Consider the following 12407-nt stretch of genomic DNA (forward strand, 5'->3'; position numbering starts at 1 on the left):
CTCGAACATATGCAGGCACAACACCAATGTACATAAAATAATGAAATGTTAAACGAAAAAAATAAACCCTGTCTCAAAATGTGAAAGGTACCTGAGGAATGAATGTGAAGTTGTCCTCTGAACTCCACCCACAGACCACACACACACACACACACACACACACACACACACACACACACACACACATAATGAAGTGCCTACAGAGAAGTCAAATGTTCTCTGGCTTTAGCAGACCCTGGGCTGGACCTGGTGAGTGTAGTCCTAGCGATACCAAGCTGAGAACAGGCGGCCCACCATTGAGAAATGGGAAAGAAGGAAACAATGGCTTTGGTTTTGAGACAGATGAAGCCAAGGAGGCTGTATGTTGGCAAGCAGGATCTGCCTGGAAGAAAGTGAATTGAAGGCCTAGAAGAGAGATGGGACTCCTAACACGGAGTCTGAGGATAAGGGCACAGGCTTGGGGGTATAAGACATGTTCTAGGGCTGGAGAGATGGCTCAGCGGTTAAGAGCACTGACTGCTCTCCCAGAGGTCCTGAGTTCAATTCCCAGCAACCACATGGTGGCTCACAACCATCTGTAATGGTATCCGATCCCCTCTCCTGGTGTGTCTGAAGACAGCTACAGTGTACCCACATACTTGAAATAAATAAATAAATCTTAAAAAAAAAAAAGGACATGTTCTAGTGCCAGGAAAGCAGTTCCCAGGGGAGACAGAGAGCCCTGTCGCGAGTGCCAAGGGTTTGGGGTGATGGCAGACATGGATGGAGATGGATGAGAGATCCGGGATCAGGGAGTTAATGTGGAACTGGGGTGAGAGCTGAGCCATGAGGAAAGCATGCTGGGAATGGGGAGTGGTTGCCCCAGACAGGGCAGAACAGAGTGCCAGTCTTGGGAGGAAGGTAAGCCTTATAACTTCAGGAAGCAAGGCCACCAACCTGTTCTTCGGGGCTCGGGGGAGGAGGGGCAGAGGTATGGGGCAGCAGAGCCCTGGGGCCAAGGAGTATTGAACCTTCCGGGTTTCGGTGGAGCAGAGGGCAGACAGGGATGGATGCTCAACTGTCATGGGAGCATCCACATAGCAACCCAACAAGGAAGGAATTCTTGCAAAGAAGGAAACAGAGGCATAGACACAGAGAGGTGAAGTCATTTACTCAAGAGCGACTAACCACTCATTACCAAGCGATTATCATTAAGTTCAGCCCTGGAGCAGAGTTTGGCAGGCCCAGCTTTTAAGCAGCTGCTCTTGCCCCTCCTACCTGCAGCAGCCCTGTGGCTGCCTCGCCCCCGTACAACCACAACAGCTCCTGCCCATGTACCTAGGAAGGACAGTGACACTGGGCCACCTCTCCCCAGCTATGGTGCTTCAGGCTGAGGAAGTCCACATGCTCGTGGTGACCCCAAAGAGAGCAAAGCCAGACTAGGCTGTCTGCCAGGTCAGATCCTGGGTCCTGAGCACACATGGGTAGCCATGGTAACCCTCAAGGCAGAAATCCAGGTGCTGTCTGCATTTGGTTTCCTAAACCCTGCAATAACCCCACAGAGATCAAGACTTCTGATGGCCAAGGTTGGTCTTTTCAGCCCTCAGGAAAGGGACAGGGGCAGAGTTGAATTTAAGATGATTCAGTCAGACATAAGATATTTCCCGTGGCTGGCTGTGCCACAACTATATTCAGTGCTACTGGCTTGTCTACTACCGTTTTGTCTTCCTAGCTCCTGGAAGGTGTGGGTTCAGTCATCCTGGGTGAACCCAGCATTTTGTCCAAGACAGCCTAGTCAGTGTTTGCTGAATTAAACCTGATCCTCCCCAGGGAGCCATACTGTCTGACTCTGAATCCCAGACCCATGTTACTCCAGCTTTGTGACTTAGAACATGTCACTGTACCTCTTGAAAGCCTCCGTTGGCCATTAAACAGGAGTAGTAAGAAAGGCCTGTGCTACCTTACCTGGGAAGTTTGGACCTTTAGTTTATTATTCTTCTGCCTTATCTTTAAAAAAAAATATTGAGCCCAGGCTGGCCTTGAACTCAGGATCCTCTTACCTCCACCCCCTTAAATGCTGGGATCACCCTTATGTGTCGCCAGATTTATCAACTCTGTTTTGAAATTCTTAACCCAGTTTTGGACAAGCACTGCATATTCAGCATAGGTAGGGCCTTACAAACGCTGAAGTTAACGCCGAGGCTCCTTGCAATATGATTGGGTGAAATTCTCTGCCTAAGGTGCATAGCGCGTCAAAGAATGAGCAAATGTTGTCACCCCTTACTTTAGGAATATTTCGCGTGTGATGGACGAATGCCTGAATGAATGAGAGAGTAGGAGGAGGGCACCAGGCCAACAAGAGAGGGGAATGGGGGTTAAGAGGACTCTGAGGGAATTCAGACTGTCAAGGAGTTTCTGTCTCAGCAGGTAATAATAGGTGCTGGGGTCCGGATCCAGCTGCCACACCCCTCAAAAAGTCCATTGGTAAGAGCTGAGGACGTAGATTCCAGTCTTTATTAGGCGGGCGTAGTCCTCGATCCCAAGATGCAGTCAGTCCCTAGCTTGGTTTCAGGATCTGTCAGGGGTCCACAGATCCAATGCTCAACTTGCAGGATCCGCCCTCGAGGAGGCGGGGCCTCGCGCGCAGGCGCTGAAGCGTCTCAGAGGAAGGGATTAGTGCCAGCCTGCGGGGGCAATGGCCCCACCGGGTCTGACGTGGGCAGCAACGGCTGAGGCAGGCTCGCCGGCGGCGGGGCGAAGGCTCCCGCTTGTGGGAAGACGCTGACCGAGGCGGGGAGGGTCGCGCCGACCGGCACGCTGCTGAGCGGAAGGGGCAGGGAGGCGCTGTAGGTCATTGAGCCCAAAGGCACCCCGACGGGTCCTCCCGGCGGCAGGCCCAGCGCAGGGGAGCCGGTGCGCATCTGGTTCAGGGTCGGCCTGCCCTGTTCGCCTGCGCCAAACGGATTAGTGGGGGACGGAGCACTCAGACCTGAGGACAGAGGATAAAGTATAGGGACTTGGCAATGGCGGGAGAGGGGCGGCCCCGTGGGGTCCCAGACACCAGGCCAGGGTGTTCTACCTGTCAAGAAGGGGTTCCGGGTCCTTGCAGCCAGGGGTGCCTTGACTAGTGAGTCCAAGTTGACCAAAGAAGAGGCAGAGGGGCCCAGGAAGGACTCTGGAGTCCGGCAGGGGCGCGCTTCCTTTCCTGGCTGCTGCGTTAGCGCCTCTCCTAGCACACCCAGGTCAAGAGCTTCAGTCTCCTTCACACCATTTTGTTTGCAACTGGGGCTGGAGTCTCCAAATGGGTCTAGCTCTAGAAGAGAGTTGATCAGTTCAGCGGTGAGGAAGGAAGAGGGCAGAGGCGCCCCTGGACCAAGCAACTGTATTCCCCGGCCTCTTGCTCACCCACAGGGCTGGGGGACTTTCCCTTGGGCAGGGCTTGGGCACTGTCCCGGCTCTCCATGGGTTCTGTGGATTCTAGAGGTTTGGCAAATGGGTCGAAGGGCGAGGCACCACCTAGAGCTAGCCAGAAGAAAGGGAGTGAGCTAGAAGAAAGGATAAGGATGCGTCTGGGAAATGGTCTCACTGTAATTGGATTGGAGGGAAAGGGAAGTCCCCAGCTTCCTACCCCCGTAAGCCCTCCACTTACCAGAGGTGTTAGACGTCTCCACAGAGGCCCCCCAAGGGTCCACTCCAGTGCTGGGGAGTTTTGGGGTAGGGGAGCTTGGTGCCCAGGGGTCTGTGATGGGGGGTCCAGAAGGCAGCACTGGGGTCCTGCCCCAGGGCTCAGAGGAAGAAAGAGTAGGAAGTAAATCCCAAGGCTGGCTTCGGGACAGGGCATTCCCAGAGGGCACTGGAGACCAGGGGTCTGCAGAGGGTCCCCAAGAGGAGCCACTTGGCTCTGTGTTCGGCCTGAGACCTGGAAAGGAGAGAAAGATAGCACATTTATTATCCCAACCCTCCCCACCCTTCGTTCAAGGGCCTTCCCACTTGCCCAGACCAGGTTGGGTGATGTGGTACCCGCTTCACACATGGGATGCTGACTTGAGGAAGCAGCACTCTCAAGCCCATGTTTAACGAGGCCAGGAGCCTGGATCTGCAATCCTGGGAATGTAGGTTCAGTCAGGGCTTGCCTAGCCAGTGAGGGCAGCCTGGCCTTCTGCTGAGCCTCTCATGAGCTAAGATCTGCAGGTGGGCTCCCCTGGCCCTTACTTCAAAAATCCCATTCTAGAGGCAGCACAGTGATCCTAAGTGATGGAGAGGAGGCAGTTTGCCAGCAAGTGGCTGGGAGGAAGCAGGGTTCTTAGGGGCCAATCTGGGAACCCTGCATGCCCACCTGGGATGTCCCATGGGTCAGCAGAGCAGTGTGTGGAAGGCAGGGCCGGGGCAGGTGCGAAGACATCAGCCAAGTCCAGGATGGAGGACTGTGGAGTGGAGAGGCAGCCATGGCTCAGAAGTGGGTGGGGCCTGAAGGGAGGGGAGGCCTGACCTGTGGCCAGGAGCCAGCTCATGCCCCTCCTTCATTCCACAAGCATCTTTTAATGACCCTTCACCTCTGATCAGCATTTCCTATTTATAAAACATTTCCTCATCCATCTAGTGCCCCATTTCATAACACTCTTGTGAGGTAGTTCATTTTACAGATGAACCAACTAGTTGAAGGCCAGATAGGGGAGGCGATTTGCCTGAAGTTATATAGCCAGGGACACAGAGCTGGGATAGATCCCAGGCCAACAGAAAGGGGTAGTCAAGACAGATCTTTTTTTCAATGACTTTTTTCCTTAGCTAGTACCCAAGAGAAAATGGCCACCATAGACACAGAGAAGAAGGATGGAGAAGTACCCCAGGGGCAGCATGAATAGCATGCAAGGCTGTCTTGTTTTCAGTGGCCACCTGCTCCCCTTCCCAGAGAACTTGAGATATTTTTAGCATCATGTGCTGAACCAGCTCCTAGGGCCAGACTCACAGCATCATATGATTCTACAAGAGGAGAGCTGGAACTGTCCAAAACACCTACTGTGCAAAAAGGGAAACTGAGGCCAGTAGTGTCCCAAGCCACTAAGTGGCAGGTGGACCAAGGAGTGTCCACCGCGACTCTGACGTGCCCTTTGTTTCAGCTCAGTCCCCAGCCCCTGCCGTGCTCTGCTACCTTCACTCCCCATTTAGCGTTTGTAGAAAGCTCTGCTCTGCACACTGCACAGGTGCCAGCTTAGGTATGCCAGTCCCGGGCAGCCCCAATCCCCAACCCACTCTCTACCTGGCTAGTTTTCAGCTTCTCCTCCTCCTTTCTCTCTTCTCTCTCGGGCTCTCTGTCCCGTCGATGTTGGCCAGCAGGTTCCGCGCCATTGGCCACTGGAAAGTCATCTCCCTTCCAGGATCTCCCCCCCTGCAGAACGACAGGTAAGGTATGAAGGAACCGCTGACTGGGGTCAGCAGAGAGCAGGTGGGAGGTACCCGGGTGAGCGCAGCAGCAGCAGAGAAGTGATTAGTGCCCCCTAGAACTGCCACCAATGCCTTCACCAGCACCAAATCATGGTCAGCACCTATGGCCCAGGTGACTCGGCCTCTCTACGACTACCTTCTCATGCTCTTGCCGGCTCAGGCTCAGAGCCAACTGCAACTGCAGGTCCTCGTCTCTGTGGGAGGCTGGGGGGACTGGCTGTGAGGGAGGAAGAGAGGAGTGAACTTGCAACAGTGCTCTCACCCGAGGGCTAGAGTGCCAGCACAGTCCTGCCGGTCGTGGCATGGTGACGGAAATGCCCCTTGCTCAAGGGGCTTTGAAAGGGTGGCTGTTTCCCTGCCTGGGTCTGAAGTGCAGCTTAAGAATCAGCCTCCCAAATGGAGGCTAGTGAGCACTGAAGTCCTTTCCTTCCTTCAACAGCCACCCTGTACAGTCTCAGGTCTCACCTATCTTTTTCTTCTGGGTACCCTGAGAACTTCCATAGCCCATCCATGTAAGAGACATATATGTTTCCTGCCTGCTCTATCTGGATCCATCGAGGTAATAGCAAGGACAATGAGGTATCAGAGGTGTTGTCCCTGTCCTTCCAAAAGACGGCTGGCGGGAAGGAGCAATCGACACAGTGTTTTCTCAGAAGGTGTCGGCAGCCCACACTTCTCCCAAACCAAGAGATAGCAGGCCCCTAAGATACACCATAGATCCCCTACACACCGCCCTTTTGGGTCCTGCTTGAGAACACCAAAGGTTGGGTCTGTGACTGGGACAGACCAGGAACACCAACAGGCTCTGTGCTGTCTTGGGAGCTAGAGTGGGTCTCCAGGTCCAGGGTAGAGAGCCCAAATGGAGGCTAGTGGACACCAGCCTCCTTTCCTTCCTCCATAGGTGCCCTGGACAGTCTCAGATCTCACCTTTTCAGCTTCTTCACGGCTCATGGCCAAGGCCAGCTGTAGCTGCAGCTCCTCTTCTCCAGAAGTCTGGGGCCTTGCCTGCTCCAAGTCTGAGGCATAGCGCGGGGACGAGGATGCAGCTGCAAGAAGTGTGGGGTCTGTGAGCACACCAGTACCCACGCTCCCCTCTCTGCCTGCTGGGAAGCTGGGGCTCACAGAGTGAGCCAGAGGAGAGTGGCTTTTCAGGCACTCGTGAGCCAGGCAGTACACTGGACACCCCTTTGTGGACTTTTCCACTGCACTGCTAGATGCCAGGGCCACCTTGACAAGGAGTAGACACCATCTCAGGGGACCTGGCAATAGTCCCAAGTCAGGACTTAATGCAGGTCCCTGACTTCAGCTCTTGAGCAGTTCCAATAAGACCCTAGCCTGTTTGGGGCCACAGGGATTAGGAGGAAGGGATCTACTAATCAAACAAAATCACAGCCTCGGAGCTCCAAGCAGGCCATCATGGGCTTTATGGAAGGAGAGCCTTTCTGTTGTTCCTCAGGTCACAAAGGCCTCCACCACTTTTGGGGAGCCATCAGGACAAAGGTTTCAACATCGTCCACCCTTGTTTTCAAGGACAATTCCCTCGAGTGGCAGGGGTTTACAGAACCTTGGGTCTCTGAGTAGAAAGGTCAAGGGCATTCAGGTTGTCTCTCATTCATTCCTCAAATCATACAATACAGGGAGGGAGGTGTATCTCTATGGAGCTGGTTGCCCAAGCCACTCGGCTTGGAAGGAACAGAATGAATGGTATGCAACTCCAGAGCCTGCATTTTGACCTCCAAGCCACCCTCTCCACAGCTTTTCACATTACATTATTTATCTGAATGGATCCAATCACCTTTTGAGGTAAGGAACTATCTTGAGGCTCCTGGTTGCAGAGTCATGACTACAGCTGGCCTATCACCACCACCACACTCTCCAAGCCATCCCATCAGGGCCTACTCACATGTGTAAGAAGAGGGGGAGCCCCGAGATCTGCGGCTGAAGCCCAGCTGCCCGCTGCCAATGCCCATGCCTTCCAGAGCCATTCGCTCTTTGGTCTTGAGAGCATGGGTTCGCTCTTGTCGCAGGCGCTCCTCGTCCTTGAGAAGGGCCATCACCTGTTTGACCTTCTCACGAACATTGACGCCTTGGTCCTTGCCATCGCGGTCAATATACTGGAAGTCCTTGAGAGTCTGGATGGTGTAGAGGTTCTCACGGCACTGGTGTGCCACTCGCTCCGAGCCCGTCTTGAGCAGGTAGTCCAACAGTGTCAGAGCCTTGTATACATGCCGCCAGTTCTTACCACTGTCGTTGAGCCGCCGCCACACCATACCCATAACCTCGGCAAAGGCCACTGTGTTGAAGGTCAGGTCAGCAATCTCTGACATGAGCGAACTGGGTGGGCCCCAGGGGTCATTGCTGGTGGCTTCACGGACCTTGATCTCGGCCTCAGAGTAGTTGTGAACAATGTTCTTCACCTGGCGTCGGAGCGCAGAGGTTGTCATAGTTGGGGACTTGGAGGTGGGCGGCCCCCGCCCCCGTCGGAGGTAGAGGGCCGAGCGCCACCGTCTTGAAGTCACGGTCTCGAAGGATGGGCCGCCTTGCTTTCAGCAGGGCGGCTGTGTCCTTGGATTCCACATGGGGCTGCAAAAGAGAGGATCTAGAATTCAGGGTCAGCGGCTTCCTTACTGTCTACTCTGTCAAGCATGGCACAGCCAGAGTGTCCTCGCTACCAGGGACAGCTTTTGGCCAACTTTTGTTTCTCGTATTGCACTCATGATCCAATGGACACTGTTTGCCATGCTTATCTTATACAACCACCAGACCAAGACATCAACCCCTCTCTCTAGCCACATATGGGGACAGTGGGACTCAGATGATCTGTCAGCGATGCCCCCAGATCACAGAGCTGCTAAGTAGGGGCATTCCTCCCTCCACCTGAAGGTCTGAATGTGTGATTTCGAGGACCATAGAGTGACACTAGGACTGTCACTCTCCCTCCCGCGTATACTTGTCTCCCCCTCCATGTGTGCTACAGCTTTTCCAGTTTAGCCCTTCATCCTTTTTTTCCTCAGATGGTCACCTTTCATAATTTAATTCATTCAACACTCATGTCCTGGGAGTCCTTTCTGACCCCCACGATCTGCCTGTGGAGCAGCCACATCCTAGAGACAGAACACAGATGCTCAGGAACAATAAGGCACAAGCAAGGGACAAACTGGGATACCTCCTAAAGGAGGCGGCACTCGGGGAGAGGTACAATGGGAAAATCAAGATGGAGGGGACCAGCAAGGCCAGGAGTGTGTGGCCTGATCAGACAGCCCAGGGAAGGAGCATGCCTTGAAGGCCGCTTCTCTCCAGAGACTCAGCCACCCCTTGCTGGCACACACACAGGGCTGCTGTGACCCGCCTATGTCACGGGCCTAGTAGGTGGCAGGGCCGAGCCTTGACAACACCTAGGTCTCCTTGAGACTAATTCAATACTTATTGTCAGTGTCACCTTGTTTGCTAATTAATTCATCTAATTACTTGTCTCAGAACCGCCTTTTCAGGCAGAATGGAAGTTCCCTGAGGGCAGGGGCAGTCCAAGCAAACTGAGACCTTAGGCGTACAGAAGACCTCTGATAGCCAATAGAGGCAGACTCAGAAGGAGGATCGTCACATGTCTTTTCACAGTGTCAGAAAGTGGAGAAGAGCCCCCCTGGAGAGAGAGGGTGTGCTTACCAGAAACCCAAAGTGGGAGCCCTCTGCCATCACATGGCACTAATAGAGTTTTGCACATGAATACATGTACACACACACACACACACACACACACACACACACACACACACAGAAGCTGGATCAGCATAGACTCCCCTTTCTCCATGACCTCCTCACCTCCTGTCAGCCTGCCCAGATTATACCCATATAATACCCTGCCCAGATCACCCTCCAGCCCCTACCCTGTTGGGCCTTGGCTGTCCCAGCCTCCTGAGTGGAGGACGAATATAGGTCGTTTGTCTTTACAGCACACAAGATCAACTCAGTTCAAAGTACCCACAAGTCTTCACAGGTCCCAATCTTGAGCCAAAGGAAGGATGAGATTGTGTGGAAATTGGATCCCCACTGGCCCATAGTGTTGCCTACCTTCCGTCTTTCTGTCCAGCTGGCCTTCTGTGGGAATGCCACAGCCACAACTTGTTAAACTCCTGCCCTCCCCCTCGTTAATGACTCAGGCCTGTGTTCACCTCCCCAGTGGGAGGGCGGGCTGGCAGTGGCAGAGTCAAGATGGGGAATAATTGTGCATGAAGCCCGCCCTGGTGTGCTCGCTCCTCCCTGCTGGCCGCTGGAATTGGCAGAACCAGTCAGATCAGACATCCTGACTCCACCAGAACCCTACCTGGGCCTGGCTTCCTAGGCCTTCCTACTTCGCCAGGGTGGATACAACCAGCCTCCATGGCAAAGGGACCGTTTGTGTAGGTTCCACGGCCCTACCTGGGTTTTTGTTCTAGGAGCAAGGTGGACACTGTGGACACACCTTTGCTAGAACTGAGGGAAGAATACACAGGGAGATGCCTGAGACTCCACCCTGGCCATTCGTAGACTCTCGTGGAGTTTAACCCAGTAGGGACACACTAAGGAGGAAGAAAACCAGGGTGAGGTCCCAGAGCATGCTTGAAGCCTAAGTTGGGAGGGAAGGAAGGCAGGAGGCGCGGCTGGGAGCCCTGCCAGTGGTGTTACAAGCAGAAGGTTTTATTGAACACAATATGCCCAGGGATAAAAAGGAGTGAAACACAAACCAAGCTGTCGATAAGGCAGTGCGGCAGCGGCAGCCCTGGGCAGCCGGTATGGAATTACTGCAGTGACCTTGAGCCAGACCCTGCCAGGTGGAGGGAAGGACACTGAGAAGCCAGCCAGGACCTGGGGAGGCTACTTCAGAGATGGAAAGAAGGCAGGAGGTTACTAGCAGAGGAGTGGTCTGGGAGGGGGGAACGGGCACAGAGTATAGACTCCCACCTACACGCAGGTTCCCAAAGAGATTTGGAGCAGTGGGATTTCTCAGGACACAAATCCAGAAGGGTGCCAGCATGGGGGATGGAGAGATTCCTAAAAGTCAGCACTGAGGAAGCAGATGGCATCCCCAGGGTGGAGGTTCAGAGAGACGGAAAGAACCAATCACATGCATGAATTTGCCAAAGTATGTGTGCACCCCATCAGCCAGCGCCCCTCCCCATCCTCTGTCCCCATCAGGTCCAGAGTAAGCAATGGAGGAGTGGCAGTGTCCTTCCTGCTGCTAGAGGGAATAGGGGACTGGATATTAGCTAGTCCTAGGCTGTGGCTTCATCAGACCTGAGTTGGCTGTGTCCTGGGGAGCAGTGGACTAAAGGGTCATTCTGAGGTTAAAGGTGCAAATACAGAGATATACCAGGATTTGAGAGAAATGCTACCAGGAATCTCCAGGTGGCCCTGAGTCCCCTTTCTGGGGGATAGGAAGGTAGAGAAGTTGCAGGTTAGAAGCCTCCAGGTGCCTTCACAGCCTTGCCTTACTCCCTCTAAAGGTTGGGAAAGAGACTAAGTCCTAAGCCCACGCTAGCCCCCGCCTTCATGCAGGGCGCCACCGCGGCGCGGGAGGGAGCTTACCTCCAGAGTGGGCTCCCTCGCCCCAGCCCCAGCAGCCTCTGCAGTGACCCTCTGACTTGTAGGGAGATGGCACCGCTTCAGGAGCAGCTCCAGAGCCATCCACCATAGACCCTGGTCCCGGGAGCCCCACCCTCGACCGAGAGGCACAGAGCTCTCTGAAGGACCGCAGGGTCCCCCAGCGGTTTGCAGCTCAGCCTCTGGCGGCTGCCTCTTCGACTCCTGCCGGCCAGCACTCTCGGGAGGAAAGTTGTTCAGCTGGCCAGGCAGGTCTGCCTCAGCAGTAACAGGACACAGGATGACGGGCGGGCGGGCGTGTTTAACCCCTTCCTGCAGTCTGCCGGGCGGTGCCTTCAGGGGAGGAGGCTGGCCTGTTTGTCAGCCGGTGACCCCAGGGGGTACAGAGTTGGAGCTCATCCACAACCACCCCGCAGTGAGTTAACCTTTCCCCTGCCTCAGCTAGAAGTGGGAGAGGGTTACCAGCCCTAACCCTCCAAGTCAGGAGGACATTAAAGTAGAAGACAGAACATTCCCTGGGGCTGGTCTTGGGGGCCTGAGGACTCTGCCTCTCCTACTACGTCCGGGAGGATCATGCCTGGCCTGAACCTCCTTCCCTATCTCACCTGCAAAGTGCTGAAAGCTCAGGAGCTCAGTATGAATTCTGGCTTCTGGTTACTCCCAAGCTACTGGCTGCCCTTACTCCTCCATTGCTCCCAGAGACCCTCAGCCTAGCAGTTTTTGCAGTTGTTACAACAAACCCCAGGATGATCTAAGCAGGCAGTGCATTCTTTTTCCCTGCTGTTACCCTTCACCTACTCCACAGTCCCACATGCCTTTGTTCCAGGAAGGAGCAGGGAATCTTCAGGCCGTTTTTTGTTTGGAAACGTTGTGGCGCCCCCCCCTCCCCTCATTGCACAGTTTGGCCTCACCGGTTGACCTGAGGAAGGGATCTAGCAGACCAGAGCCTCAAAACTTCTGACTTAGAACAAGGGTCCCAAAAGGGAATGAATGGGGAGAGGAAAATTGTACTTGTGGGAGTTTCTTGGAGCACTGCAAATAGATGTGCTTTAGTTTGGTTTTCTTCAGACCTGGGGTGGGTGCAAGCTCAGCCCCAGTTCCTCCAGGGTTTAAAAACCTTGGCAAATGCTGTCCTTGCCATCCTGAAGGATGTGGAGGGTGCTGAAGAAAAAGACCTCAGACAGCCAGGTCCCGGCAGCTCTGCTTCTCTTGCTAGTCTCACTTGAGTTGGCTCCAGGAAGCACGACCCTGAAAGTGTAGGCCTGAGGCAGGGAACTGCTACAAAGGCCATCTGTCCTGTCACCTGACTTCATTCCTCGCCCTGCCACCCACTGGCTCTTCTGCTTGTCATTTAATCATCACCTCTCTACGTGTGAGTGGCTCTGAGACCCATACATGTGGACAGGTGG

The 12407-nt window shown here is 54.3% G+C and overlaps 1 protein-coding gene across 4 annotated transcripts; it reads right to left on the reverse strand.

Moving 5' to 3' along the window:
* Positions 1–1129: 1129 nt before the first annotated feature.
* Epn3 (epsin 3) lies at positions 1130–11273 on the reverse strand. 4 transcript variants are annotated; one of them, NM_001443735.1, is given in 10 exon segments: positions 1130–2968; positions 3059–3292; positions 3385–3501; positions 3629–3898; positions 4316–4403; positions 5237–5365; positions 5558–5638; positions 6349–6467; positions 7325–8004; positions 10984–11273. In NM_001443735.1, coding segments are annotated over 9 exon segments (1908 nt in total). In that variant the 5' UTR covers positions 7866–8004; positions 10984–11273; the 3' UTR covers positions 1130–2639.
* Positions 11274–12407: the final 1134 nt, after the last annotated feature.

The sequence above is a fragment of the Rattus norvegicus genome, chromosome 10, assembly GCF_021556685.1.
Source record: "Rattus norvegicus strain SHRSP/BbbUtx chromosome 10, alternate assembly SHRSP_T2T, whole genome shotgun sequence".
In the NCBI taxonomy this organism is placed as follows: Eukaryota; Metazoa; Chordata; class Mammalia; order Rodentia; family Muridae; genus Rattus; species Rattus norvegicus.